This window comes from Tinamus guttatus, unplaced genomic scaffold (assembly GCF_059628265.1).
Source record: "Tinamus guttatus ecotype Peru unplaced genomic scaffold, ASM5962826v1 Tinamus_guttatus_pri_ptg000247l, whole genome shotgun sequence".
Taxonomy (NCBI): Eukaryota; Metazoa; Chordata; class Aves; order Tinamiformes; family Tinamidae; genus Tinamus; species Tinamus guttatus.
The window spans coordinates 8058888-8073381 of NW_028288781.1; the positions used below are offsets into that span (position 1 = coordinate 8058888).

At 46.3% G+C, this 14494-nt stretch overlaps 1 protein-coding gene across 1 annotated transcript in view; it reads left to right on the forward strand.

Annotated features, from left to right (window-relative positions):
- Positions 1 to 1477: 1477 nt before the first annotated feature.
- Positions 1478 to 14494, forward strand: part of ZNF638 (zinc finger protein 638) — a 34663-nt gene continuing 21646 nt past the window's right edge. The window contains exons 1-4 of the mRNA XM_088526515.1: positions 1478 to 3115; positions 9326 to 9387; positions 9640 to 9678; positions 12077 to 12378. Coding sequence (XP_088382641.1) covers positions 1700 to 3115; positions 9326 to 9387; positions 9640 to 9678; positions 12077 to 12378 — 1819 coding nt within the window. The 5' untranslated portion in view covers positions 1478 to 1699. The remainder of the gene's footprint in view (positions 3116 to 9325; positions 9388 to 9639; positions 9679 to 12076; positions 12379 to 14494) is intronic.

The following is a 14494-nucleotide window of genomic DNA, read 5'->3' on the forward strand; positions in this document are numbered from 1 at the left end:
GAATCTCCCCTTTATGATGACTTTGTATGTTTTCTGTGGTGAAGAGGAGGCATAAAGTTTCTGTAGCTACTGCTTCTCCTTGGACTGACTTCAGGTTTTATGTAGCTAAAATAATTATCAGTGGAACTTGCAGACATGCTTCACCTATAGGTACTGACAAAACCCAGAAATTGATCCTTAGAAACAGAAACTCTTGCTTGTACGTGGCTTTTGGCTTTCAAGTTAGAGCTTTGGTTGTCTGTTGAACTGTGGTTCTCGAACTTGAGACCTTTAACCTTTACAAATTACAAACACAAGAGAAGCGCCTCCATTTACTAATTTTTTTTAAGTCAGCTTGAATGAACTTCAAACCTCACTGCTCCAGAAACACAGCAGGCAAGCTTACAACTTGCAGATGTCCCTGGTTGCTTTTATTAGGGTCATACTTAGTGGAAATCTGCTAGCAAAGCTCATTGGAGCCATTGGAACCATCAGATTATCCAGTTTCAGGAGACTGCGGATTGATAAGGGTGGGAGTTAAGGACTTCTTGGGGTCCTTCTGAACCTTCCTGGTGTTGGGGCATTGCAAATGCAGGCAGAACTGTGCAGATGAGGTGTCAAAGAGCTGCTGAAGTTTGTGCATCCGCATGAGGAACATGTTTCTGAAGCTCTGTAGTATTTCATATTTTGTTAATCTGGGCCTCACTTGTTTTTTTTTTTTTTTTTTTTTTTCCCTGTGTTTATATGTTCCTTTATCACCTTGCAGGACTGAATTCCAAGTGATTTCAGCTGAAATAAAAGATGGTAGTTTCCCTTGCCATTGTGCGTGTTTTATTCTTGAATGTGAATAGTTTCAGTTTTTAGCTGTTTTTACACCTTTCTATTTCAATTTCAATATGAAGATCTTGCCTTTAACAGCTGGAAAAGAAATTTTCTAGCCACAAAACTCAAAAATCCACACCCTCTAAATGCTTTCAGAGTATAGTAGCTTACCCCTGAGAGAAGTTATGGGAGTGCCTTTTCTGCAAACTTACCCGCTGCCTTCAAATTGATTCCACAATGACTTAACATCCAAGCTGGGACTGGTTGGAATTTTCTACATAGTGATTTAACTTATAATTCATGCTTGTAAACATTTGGAGATGTTTCTGATACTTTGGCTTACTGCTTAGAAAATAGCTCTGAGTTTAAAGAAATCCAAAGGGTTGTCACTTAGAATTAAAATGTCAGTTTATTTAGAAAATACTGTAGAAAAATATAACAACTAGATACATTGTGTGAGACTGAACTTGTTTGGTAAAATGATCTGGTGGATATGATTTTATACAGCAAAAGAAAATGGTCTTGTCGAAGAGAATATCAAGTTCAAAAAAGCTGCCATTTAAAAAAGCTATCATTTAAAGCTGCCATTGAAATGGGGTTTTATGACCTCACATGTTTTTCTCACTGGCTATAGAATCCACTGCGTAAAGTAGGTGAAAAGATAAAATAATCTAATACTTGTCTTTTAACTTTCAGCTTTGTGTTATTCTTGGAAAGTTTCGCACCACTTGTGAATTCCTTGAACCTTGGCCTTGCAAGGCCGCTTCTGTTGGGCCCTCCTCCTTTACAGCTTGCACAAATTAAGACCCAGTTGGCTCTTCAGCAGTTGACCTCAGTTGCCACAAATGGTTCTGCGGCTCCCTATGCTTTGTTAAATCAGGCGTTTCTGAAAATCGCGATGTTTAGCCCTAGAGGAACTTTACCTCAGAGGCCGAGAGGACCTAATCCAGCTGGCACAAAGCCTCAAGGCTCCTTTAGGGGAGGGGGCACGGCAGGGCTGCAGAGAAAGCCGGTCCCTGGAGCGCCGCAAGGGATGGCACCGCGATTCTCGGGACAGGAAATGTTTCAGTGGACGGGATCGCAGAGGACGAACGTTCAGGTAACTCAGCACAGAGCTGATCCGAGGCAGGTAAAAGAGAAGACAAACCTACACCAAGAGCACAAGGGAGAAGGTCGTACGAGTCGCTGGGACAGCAGCCCCTGCACAGCTGGCGGGACAACCGGGCAAAAGCTGCCTGCTTCTGCACGGATCCCGGAGCAGAATTCCAATGCCCAGAACCGGTACACAACAGAAAGCGCATCCAGCATTTTGGCGAGCTTTGGGCTGTCCAATGAAGATTTGGAAGAGCTCAGTCGCTATCCCGATGAGCAGCTAACCCCTGAGAATATGCCGCTGATCCTGAGAGAGATAAGGCTGCGGAAAATGGGCAGGCCATTGTCCACCTTGCATCCTCGGAGCCGAGGGAAAGACGCAGTTGGCAGTGCGAGTGGTCCAGCAGTCAAGAGCAAAGTGATTGATTATGGTCATGCAAGCAAATACGGTTACACTGAAGATCCTCTTGAGGTGTGTGTTTACAATCCTGAAGTACCAACTGAGGATCCTCTGGAAGTGCGTGTCTATAATCCCGAAGTATCAAGTGGAGAGAGCAGGGAAGACTTCCCGCGGGATCAGAGTATGTCCATGGGCGTCCCGCAGCCCAGTGTGCCGTGTAACCCAGTGTTTCCTGTTGAGGAGCTGATGAAACAGATGGGTTTCCAGAATGAGTCTTCCAATAGCCGGTCGTTCTTTGCATCGGAGGCGACCGGGAAGGTGTCCGGATTGTGCGCACCTGCCGGGCTCTCCGTGGTGAAGCCGGTGTCGCAGCCCGCGGTTCCGCCGGTCATCCCCCCGATGATGCCACCTATAATGCCACCCTTGGCACAGCCGATGATGCCGCCTGTGATGCCACCTCTAGTGCAGCAGCCTGTGACCCAGCATGTGATGCCACCCCTGCCCCAGCCACCCTTTTCAGCGGAGCTCCTTGCAGCTGTAAGCCAGCATGAGAGAATTCCGCAGGAATCCGGGCCGAGCGTGGCCGGGGTGCCGAGTGTCTCGGGAGCGGGCCAGAAGCCCTTCCCGACGCAGGCCGAAGGGCCCCTCAAGTCTCCTTTTGCTCTCGTGAAAGCGCCTTGGCTTCCTGCATTCCCCCAGCCGGACGCCCAGAAGATCAAAAGGTTGCCCACCCCCTCGATGATGAATGACTACTATGCCACATCGCCACGAATATTCCCACATATGTGTTCTCTGTGTAACATTGAATGCACTCATATGAAGGTGAGTGGCTTTTGGAGATTATTGCCTAAGCTTGTGCGCAGCATCTTACCTTCTGCAGTGCTCTGGGAACTAATTTATTTGACTTGGGCATTAAATGAGTTGCCGTACTGTGCTCCTGTTTGAGTGCTTACATGCAAGGCTTAAAAGACTAGAAACAATGCTGGTAAATAAGTACAACTTGGCTGCCCTGACTGTTACCTTTGTAGTTTTATTTCAGCGTTGCCATGCACATGGGGTACTCTTTCATATTTGAAAAAACAAAGAAACAACCCCCTTCCCCCACCCCAAGTTTTTTGCACTGGCTTTAAAATTACAAAGCTGACACTTTTATCGGGGGTGTAAAATACTGACTGAAATGGTTTTGGTGACCGAAAAAGGCACAAAAAATTTATGCTGAAGCTTATGAATGTAGATGATGTTTTCAGCTATTCAGCCTCACTCTTGTGAAGTGTGTGTTAAACAAAGCAGCTTATTTATCTGCAAAATTAATCTGCAGGCACAGTCTGCGCAGCACTGCGTATTGCAGCGACTAAGGGCCCTCTGTGAGGGATGCACAAGACGCCCCGTTCAGCTGAGCTGGGGCAGCCTAGGAAGTAAGTAACTGTTTCAGCTCTTGAAGAAAAAAAAAGGAAGAAATTGGTGAATATTGTGAAAGCTGTAGATTTTTCTTGAAAGATCTAGGCTTGGTATGTCAAAAACTCAGAGTAATATAATTAAAAATTATAATTCATTATTAATTTCACATGTGTTAAAATAGTCTCTGCCAAATGTGGAGAGCCTGGAGGAAATCTCTCTCTCTCTCTCTTTTTTTCCTTCCTCTCTTCAATGTGTCAAAATTATATAAGATTTCTGGATGTTATTCATGCTGCATCTTAATAGAAGTGAGTGAATAGTTGCAATGATGACAGCTGGATTAGAGGTTTCTGAGTAGAAATGCGATCTCAAGTACTTCTGCACCGTGCATAGAGGCCCAGGAGAAAGGGCAGCTGTTCATTCAGCCTTGAGAGCTTAATGGGGAGTTTGATTTAAAAGAGAAATGTCTGAAATTGAACATGGTGACAAACTTGCATTTGTGTTAATGTATTTTTTCCAAAGGGTGTGGTCTCATTAATCTATTTAAATGTGAATTATTCGGTAGCTTACGACCACTGCTTTCTGAAATTAAGTAAATATTTTTACTAAAAATACTTACTGAAGGAGCAGCTATGAGTTTTTATGGGGAGACCAAGGGCTATAACTTCTCCCTGTCCTAATAGCACTGCAGTGTAACGTGCGTGCTCCAGGCTGCCTGACCCCACTGCAGCTGCACAAGCTTTTCTCCCTGTCGTGGCTGCTTCTAGCTCTGCCGTGTATTAACTCTAATCCAAATACTAGTTGTGGTGATTGTCGTTGTTGTTTGTGTTTGCCTACTACTTAGCAGACAGTTGGGACTTCCTTGACACTTCATGGACAAGCCATTTTTAGGCGACTGTTACAAAATAACCGGAAGAATTAGAGTGTGGATTTTATTTAATGCAAAGAATAAACTTTCTTCAGGAAGTTAGTCCTGTGTGCTTGCAAGTAGGAAGGAATGAAAAATTCCTCTTGCTTTCACTCCTACAGTTCCACTTTGCAAATAAAGTTCTTACCTCCTTGTCCCGATGCGTGGTTAGAGCTGCTCTGGGCATCTAGGTTTTGCCTTTAAAGTTTTGCTCAGTGTTATAAAGGGCAGTGTGTGAAACAGCACCTACAAACTGGAAAGGAGATGAGGGGGAAATGATACAGGAGAAGTCCATGAAATCATGAGTGGCTTGAAGAAGCTGGCTAGGGAATAATATAGCCTTGCGTAGAGCTCGAGTACTATTTGCCACTATGTTTTGGAATCTTAGTTTGGAAATAACTGAGCAAATTCAAAGAAGATCCTTTGAAGGCTCCGCAAAGCTCTCTGGGGGCTTGAAGCCCCCAAGCAGCAGATGGTTGGAGACTGGCATCATTTTCTGGGTTCATCTCTGCCTTGTCATGTCCTTGCTTGCCATCCACTGCTGCATCCCGGTGGAGAAGGAATACCAAGATACCTCGGCGGGATCCTGGTGCCTCTGTGGATGGACCGTACCTTCATGGTTGTTCCTGGGACAAAGTGATTAGACAGGATAAATGCGGGTGCGCAGCATCAAATCGTGGAAGAGCTTTAGGAAGGCTGTGATATAAAGAGCTGCCTTTGCCATACGGCAGGTTGCACAGACTTGGCACCATTAAGGGAATAGCTCAGGACAATGCAAAACTGCCCATGGGCTACAAAGAGGATGGAAGGTGTCAGATGAAAAAATCTTCACTTCCTCAAATTGCAGAGGAGATTGGATGTCCAACAAGTTTCAGCAGTGTTAAATTGATGGATTTTATATTCAGGTTGTAATTGATTAGCTTTTTTTTTGAGATTCTTTTAATCCAGTTTTGTTCAGAATTAAAAACTCATCCAGGATTCCATTTACCTGCCAAGGTGGAAGCAGAAGCTGTGCTGCCTTTTGGCACTAACTGAAGCTGTTTTCCTGAACCAACAAGCTCCTGCAGCTGGCTGCTCTGGCTATCTGGGACCACGAGTGGCTAGAGCTTCATATTTGCACCCTCTGCAATATTCTCCCCTTTTTCTTTGAGCTTTCATCTCCAGCAACTGCGGTGGAAAACTGACTCTTGGAGTAAAAAAAGTGTTCCTGCAGTTCCCCAGAGCATCCACACTGATCTCCCTGTAGGTCTTTTTAAGTGTTTAGCTTTGCTTAATTAATGACGTTGATGAAATCAAAGCTGAAGATGGCCTTTAATTTTTTTTGATGCATATAAAAGCTTTATATTCTGAGTGTCATGCACATACTCATGTATGTATTTTTTCTAGTCCTTTTGTAGTCAGAAAAGAATCCTGAACTCCTCCTTCAACTTCCACTTTGTTGATAATGCACTACTCAGAAGCTAGATTTGTGTCCTTCATCTGCATGGCTGCTGCTACAGGGCTGCCTTTGAAAAACAGAGACTTTCAAGCTTTGCAACTTTTTTTGTAAGGTACAACCATCCTGTGAAACACCATGTCGCAGGATGAGCACCGCAGAAAGCCTTTTGGGACAGTGTGGCGAGTCCTGTAGCCGTTTCATGTAATGGGCTTAAAAATACCCATTTCTTTTGACCAAAACTGCCTGCCAATGTGTGTTAAATGGTGACTACCGTGAAGTCGAAAGCCCATTTTCTTGGAGCACGTCGGGTGTGTGGATGGTGAAAGCAGACCGGAGCTTCTGTCGTCTCGGGCCAGGAAAGCCCTTGCTCCCTGTAGCTAGTCCAGAAGGTGTGTGCCAATTTTTAACAGTTTAAAAGGGAAGAATATTGGAAAATTTATTGACACTAAGATGACATTGATCCGGAAGGGGCTCTTCCTCATTGCAAATTTGTGCGTCTGTGTTCTGAACCCTTTTTTGATGAAAAAGTCATTTTGCCTTGAGTTAAATCTAGTTTGCCCTAGAATCTCAACTCGATGTTGATCTTCTTTCAAATATATTCGTGTTTTCCAGAACAAGAAATTGTTTTCTATTACAAAAAGCCTCAGAAGCTTAATGAACACAGACTGGTTTTACTCCCAACGTGATGTTCTGGTTACCTTTGGATAATTCAATATGGTTTGTGTGTCTTTGAACACATCACTGCAGAAACAAAGTAGATCTAAGAAGGATTATGCTTCGAAGAAACTCATGGCTAACACTCTGTATCACAGCTGTTATTTTACTGAATGATATTTAGAGGATTTTGAAGGACCAGGTCTGCTTGGCCGTTGGGTGGTGTGAGGTCCTGTGGACGTGGCGTTCCCTGTGGAGGGGATTACACTGCCGAAGTCGGGAAACCAAACGTGATTCCAGATTGGTCCCTCCCAGTTTTCCTATGCGGTGTCTCGCTGCGAAGCCGGGACAGCCCGGGCAGATGCTCTCCCCTCCGTGTTACTGCTGTTTTATTGTTGGCAGAAGGCTGAGCTTGGAGGCTGTGAGGGTTTTCGTTATTCCCCATCAGCTCCTGCCTCAGCAGGATTCCAGTCGCGCTCCAGCTGGCCTGGCGCAAACAACCAGAGCGCTGCAGGTCACGCAGGATTGGGTAACACTGCGATGGAAGGGCCTGTCCCACAGCAGGGCCCTGTGCCAGGAATCCGGCCCTCCCCTGCTTCCCGGGGCACTGCCGCCGTCCAACTTCCTGAGCGGAGAAAAGCTCTCCTGAGGGCGAGGAGTGACTCCAAGAGGAGGAGCCCTAAAGCGAGACCTCTATAGCTGTGTGAAACGCGTGCGTGGGGCGCCAGCACACGGGAGCCCGGCACGGCAGGGAAGGTGGTTTTGGCTGGGAAGAACGTCCCCTTGCAGGGCTGTGGCCTAGCCAGTGCGCGGGGCCGTCGGAGCTCAGCGCAGCCTCCCTAAGCGCCCTGCGCCACGATGGAGTGATCTGGAGCCTCCCTCCTCTCGTTTCCACAGACCTCTGTGGAAACGTAGTTCTCTCTTTTTTTTTTTTTTTTCTTTCCTTTTTTTTTTTTTTTTCCCTTCTCCCTTATGTGTCCAAGCCCAGAGCAGCCGCGTTCTCGGGCCACGTGCGCTCGGCAGCCACAGAACTGCCCGTGGCTCCCAGCTCTGGAGCCCGCGAGCCCTCCGGAGCACCTGCTGAACGGGTGGAACTGCTGGGGCTGAGCTGCAGCTGCCCCCGGGCAGCTTTCGAGCTGAATTTAAACTCTTCACACATTTTAATGAACACCATCAGTGATGTTTTTCACGTTTTTCTAAGATTGGTTAGTCTGTGTTATCTGTATCTTCAGAAAATGGTAGTGAGCCTTGTGTTTAAAGTGGGTTTTAAGTTATTTAAACAGTCTGTTCTCTGCTGCTTAAACTAGTGTGGGTAGCAGCCTTGCAGGTGAGGTTGGAAGGTTGAGGTGTCAGCACAAGTTTTCTGTGCTGCTGCAGTGCAGAAAACCAGCTCCAGGCTAGTTAAATCATTTTTTCCAACTTGTAAGCCTGAAGTTACCCATCACAAGCATTGCTTTGAACCAATGTGTTCAGCACTTTATTGCAGAACACAAGAGTTCGATTCAGCCAACTAAACATTTTGTAATCTTTAACGTTACCAGCCAGCGTACGCTTAGGAAGAATCATACGTGATTTCATGACACCAAGCTATTTTATAAAGCCTGGCTTTATAAAAGCAGCGTTGGCTGTGTTATTCAGCCAGTAACGCCTGTGTTAAGATCCTAAAGCAGGTGGAAGTTGTATTTTTAAGGATATTTCGTATTGCTTGTTGGTGATGCTCAATACCTGGCAGTTTCAGCCTGCCCAGTGTTATCTCTGTTCACTAGCACACTGGCTACAGCAGCCGCTTTGGCCAGCAAGTCAGTTTAGTGGAAGAAAAAAGTCGTTTAATAGAGTTTCCGGTGGCCCAGTCTTTAAAAAAAAAAAAAAAATCCACATTTATTTTCTCTCTAGCTGGAGTAGGGACTGGATGTGTGTTTGCAGTTAAAGCTGTGATGAGGGCTCGCATCGTCCTTCTGGCTTTGATCGATGTTTAACCCATCAAATGCTCCCCATGTTAAAATTCTTTTAATTTTCTTTCTGTGCATAAATTTATGGGGAGTAGAAAGTAGGGATTTCATCAACATCCTTCTGGTGATCTGTGGCTGGAACACGGCATTGCAAGTGATTCTTGAGTTTAAGGCAAGAAAATTTATGCCTCTAGGAATGATTTTTGCCTTGAAAATACAGTGTTGTTTCTGGTTCCCTCTCAAACTTGATTAATTCAGCTTATTTTGCTATCTGTGTATTTATACAGTCCGGTAATTGCTTTTTTTTTTTTTTTTTTTTTTTTTTTTTTCCTTTTTTTTCCTTTTTTTTCTCTCTAAAGTGTAGTGGTCTATATGATCTATTCATTTGAATTTAAAAATATGGTGGTGATGACCATGTGGTATGTTGATTGAAGAAGGGGGTTATTTTTGTGGTGCATTTCCACTTCCACTTAAATTCATTTGCATTTACTAACAGCCCGCCATCATCCTTAGGAATAATAATCATAAGGAGTAATAATTTAAATTGGGAATCTGGACGTGACATCAGATCATGTTAGGTAAAATTTGCCGGCAATGGCGGAAAATGAAGATGCTTTATTGTGCATTTTGGCCAAGCGCTCCGTTTTACACGCTAATCCCATGCCTGTGGCTGTCTTTTCTGCCCTCAGGACTGGATCCTGCACCAGAACACCCCTCCGCACATCGAAAGCTGCTGTCAGTTACGTCAACAGTAAGAACCGTGTTTGCCAAGTTCCCGTGGTGAGAGGCGGGTTGTGCATGCGCTGCTCTGCCCATGGAGCCCTCCCGAGGGCTGCTCTGGCCCTGTTGAGGCTGGCAGGGCACAGGGGGCACTGACACCTGCTGCTTTCCGAGGCCCTGTTGGGGACATTTGTCCGGGACAGTCACTGCATGTCAGCCAGAAAACGCGCTCGGGGGCAGCTCTAGCTCCTTCACTGACGATTGTGTTTTTCACATTTAACAGATACCCTGACTGGAATCCTGAGGCTCATTCCTCAAAGAGGTAACTGCTTTTTGATTGCAGGTTATTTTTAGTTGATGCTACTAAAGCCATAAGATAAACATTGCAATTAATTATCCTTTTTTGCTCACTGATAAGCTTTGTTAGTGGTGTTGCATTTTCTTTGTAAACTGTATGGGGTCTCTGCTTTTTTGTCTTGAATCCTTCAAATATGAAGGTGGCTTGGTGTCTAAATTCTTCCCACGCATGGGAACGGACTCTGTAGGAAAGCTGCATGAGTGATGTTGTGGGCAGCCATGCCGGGGTGAGACGGGGACCTGCTTTAGGTCAGTGAGGAACCACCTGGGTGGTTTCCACCTTTAACAGCCTTTTTGTTTTCTAGTGCTGTTTTTGCTGGCACCGTGAAACCACAGATTGTGTTTTTTAGCTGTGTTTCACAGGCTCTTTAGGCTGTTCTACAGGTTCTTGGGAAGCCAAGTGATCACAAGTTGAAACCCCACAGAGCAGATTAGCTCCTGTCTCTTCTGTCCTTAAAAACTATGCTGTTTAGTTACTGCTTTTGAAAATGCAGCATGTGGACTAATGCTGCTTGAATCTCAGCGAGATGGGATTATTTTGCTGGTTCAGTATTTGTACATATATTGCTTGAATGCAAATAGGAACTGTAGCACTTTTATTTTTTCTGAGCTGCCCTGTGACTTCCCATTAATTAGTTCAGTGTAATTCCTGGGAAGCTTCAGTGTGCGAAGATGTGTCAAAAAGATCAAAATGTAGGTCAGGCTAATTGCAGAGTGCACCCAAGGTCCTTCTGTGTTATTAAACAAAGAGTAACTCCTGAGTCTTTCATGGAGAGAAGAGTTATGTTTGGAAAACCTCAGAGTGAGATAGCAGCACTCATCACTCGGCAGCAGGGATTACAAGGAATGCAGAGAATGAGAACTGCCCTTGGCTAGAGGAGCTTGGTAATGCAAGCAAGTTCAAGGCCGCTTTTTTGTGCGTGAGCTCGTGTGCTCGCAGGTGGGGCAGCGGGTGGTTTCTAGGGTGGTGCTGCCTCGAATCCTTCTGTGGTGACAACACGTCCCAGGACAGCGTCACCACAGGCAGCTGTCTGGAGCTGTGGGCAGGGCCCACGTCTTGCTTTGCGCTGGGTCCTCTCCAACAGTCTTCTCTTCATAACACTTTATTTTTTATAAATTGTTGAGGTTCGCTGATGCAAAGTGCTTTTAATGCAGCAATGTCCGCAAGAAAAAGGAGATTTATGCGGATTTTTTTTGAACGTTGCTCATTAAACACCATTAGGAAGGCGTGCTGCGTGGGGAAGGTAGGAGCGTGCTGCAGAGCGGAGGGACGTCCATCTGTCCTGCCGGTGCAGCTGGCACTGGCAGCAGCTGCCTCCTGTGCTGCCCATCGTGGCTCCTGTCTCCTCTCATTAGATCATCCCAAGCAGCTTTGTCCGCACAGAGTTCTGAGCGGTGATAGGAGCCTGGGTCTGGGGATTCCTTGCGTGCGGAAGCTCTTGCGTGCCTCTCCAAATTATCTTTAACGAGCTTGGATGCTTTTCGGTTACAATGCAAACTGCTCTTCAGGCTGCATTGAAGGACCTGCACTGTTCTCCCAGGCAGTGCTGCTGTGCTGCGCGGGTGCCACGTCGGCGGTTTCCTCATGTTTCTGGTGGGTTTTCAACAGAAATCGCTTGTGCGGTTGCGTTTCCTGTGTCTTGCTCAAGGAACGGTTGCGCCAGAGGCTGCTTCTGCTATACTTTTTACTTTTACACTTCTCCTCGTGTGTCTGGCCGTTTCGGAAATGAGCAGTGTATCTCCAGCGTCCCGGAGTTCCCTACAGGCTCCTTGGGCATGTGCACCGACAGAACGTACTGCCCTGGTGCCTGACAGCTCCGTGTCTCACCGACCTCTTCCCCAGTCTTTCTTGCCATGTTCTGCATCTGCTTCACACTTGTCAGTACCATAGATATGCGAGTTGTGCACATTTGTGTCACTCCTTTCAAATCTGTCCTTCAGTGTGAATTGATCCTCCAGAGATGCTGTCTCGAGATTTCCTGCTTCAAACTAAATTATGAAGAACCAAGACATATCCTAGTCCGTGTCTCAATTTCATTCATTCTTTTCCTCCTCCTGCACTTTTTTGTAGCACTGCAGCCTGTAACTTCAGACTTGCCTTCTTTGCAGCTTTTTCTTGCTGTGTGCAGGTTTTTGTCCCCCACTTATTTCTCTTTCGATTCTGTCTGTCTTAAATTTCTATAGCAAGCCTTCTTACTGCCGATTAAAGTATGTTTGTTAATAAATTAGTCTCTGTATACTTAGCTGGATTTGGTTTCTTTTTTTTTTTTTTTTTTTGGCAGGAACTCTTATTTCCACAGACGCAAATGAATCTTGCTGCCTTCAAAAGCATTGAAACTCACTCCGTGCCTTTGTTCCCTTAGAAATGCTGTCGAGCGCAAAGAAAACCAGACGCCCAAGCGCCGCTCCAGCTCGGCCAGCCCCAGCCCGCGGCGCTCCCGGGGCCCCGCTCCAGGCTATGGCCCTCGCCGCTCCCGCTCCCGGAGCCCCGGGCGCTCCCGGCCCGCGAGGCCCCGGAGCCGCAGCCCGCGGCCCGTGCGCCGCCTCAGCCCCCGGCACCGCTCGCGCTCCCCGCAGCGCTCGAGGAACCCGCTGAGGACCAGCCCGCGCCCGCAGAGATCCTCCAGCAATGACTGGGCCGCACGGAGGAGCGCCCGCTCTCCGGGTAAATCTGAAGTGTATTTGCAAATAGCTTTCCCTTTCGTTGTTGCTGTCTGGGACTTTGGCTTTGAAGGAAGTGGTTATTCCAAAAAATCTGCAGCCTTCCTCACCTTGTGTCAGTGACTGGTGGGTAGTGTTGAGGGACTGCTGGGCAAGCATTTCTTTTCACAGAATCACAGAATCCCAGGATGGTCAGGTTGGAAGAGACCTCTAGAGATCATCTAATCCAAACCCCTGCTCCTGCAGGGACACCCAGAGCACGGGGCACAGGGTGGCATCCAGGCAGATTTGGAAGATTTCCGGAGAAGGAGACTCCACAGGATCCTTGGGCAGCCTGTTCCAGGGCTCTGTCAGCCTCACAGGAAAGTTCTTCCTCACATGGAGATGGAACTGCCTGGGGTTCAACTTACCCCAGTTACTCCAAGGGATGTTACCCCTTGTCCTGTCACCGACCACAATCGAGCAGAGCCTGGCCCCATCCCCCCTACAATCATCCCTCAGGTGATTTCTGCTGGTGCTCCTTTTTTAAACTAGCAAGGGTAGGCAAGAATTGAAAGTGTTTGGAGATGCTTCATCTTCAGCAAGAAGCAGCTTTACACCAGCAGTATTGATGAAAGGGGCAGATAAAAAGTGATGTGCTATGTAAAAACTGCGTTGAATCCAAGTGGAGTTTGCAGGGGTCCATGAGGGCGTTGTAAATAACGTAGATGAGATAAAGGGCTGGAACCCCAAAGGCTTTCAGTGCTGCATTCCTTGTAGCAGCTGTTTGTTGCACCATTTTCTTACCCTCCCTTCGGCTTATTGCATCCAGTTTGAAAATATGTAAAACATGTAACGGAAAAATATTTGTAGTTCTAGGAAATTGTGTGCGAGCTCAGTTCTGTGTCACTGGGTTTGAACTGCGTCTCCTGGATGGAATACCAGGGTGTTGGAAGGCTATGTTTCTTTCCAAGTTCCAGTGAGAAAAAGAATGGAGAAATTTTAAAGTTTGATCTTTGTCTGTGGCTTTATCACTTACTTTTAGAAAATGAAGAAGTGCTGAGCTCTTCTGTAGGAGAGAAGTCTTAGTAAAATATTGGGAAATACCAGGCAATTTCAAAGCGGTCTTTTTAAGGGTAAACGACAAACTGTCATAGACCCATGTAGAAGACCGAGAGGAGAAGGCAGTTAATAGGTAAATTGCGAGATCCACCGATCTCCATAAAAACAAAGGTGTACAGGAGATGAGCTGTAGCCTGTCCTTAAAGAATAATTTAAAACTAGAACATCAGTCTTTAGGACACAGTGATGAAGAGTGAGGATGAGGAGGTTAGCAGGAGTATCGTGGTCCTTGGTGCTGCTGTAACGAGGGGAAGGGCAGGGCAGAGGAAGTAGCTTTGCTTTGTGTCTTGACTTGAGCAGCAGGTGGTTAGCACAGGAAAATCTGCACTGATTGTTTCGAACTGTAGCCAAAATAAGGCTTGAGGTGAGGAGGAGGCACTTTTTGAAGGCAGGAACCTTTGGGGCAGCTGGGCCTCATACGCTTTGTCCAAGTGTGGATTAACTGATTGAAGTAACCTTGGAATCGATGTTTGTGAGAAGGTGCATTGGTGAGCAGAGCAAGAATTGAAAGGAAACTTGACAAGTTCAGGAAAAATGAGGTGCATTTCAGTAGAGACAAGTGCATAATAACTCCCTCCTAATTCAGGAGCAATCAACTGCATAAATATCAAATGACCAACAATTTCTTTGGCAGCTTTTCAGAGGACACCGAGTGATAACAGAAAATGAACGATGAATGCCTTGGGGTGTGACAGAGTATAACAGAAAACCCAAATGTCATGGTGGGATGTAAGAACAAAAGAGGCACGAGATGCTGTTAGCAGCCTAGCCAGAATAATCTTGGCTTTTGGGAGCACCCTTTTATGCAATTTGTGAGCCAGGGACCAGGGGAGTGTAAAGAGAACAACTAGGGGGGCGAAGAAAACACGTGACCTCAGCATTGTGCTTCCTTGGGAGAGAAGGCTGAGCGGGGAGCACGGTGCCCGCTGCCTTGGGGTGTGTGTGGGCGAGGGAAGGAGCCGGGTGCTGTGCAGGAAGGGTTGCTAGAAATATCTCCGTTGAGCTGGACAGTTTGTGTC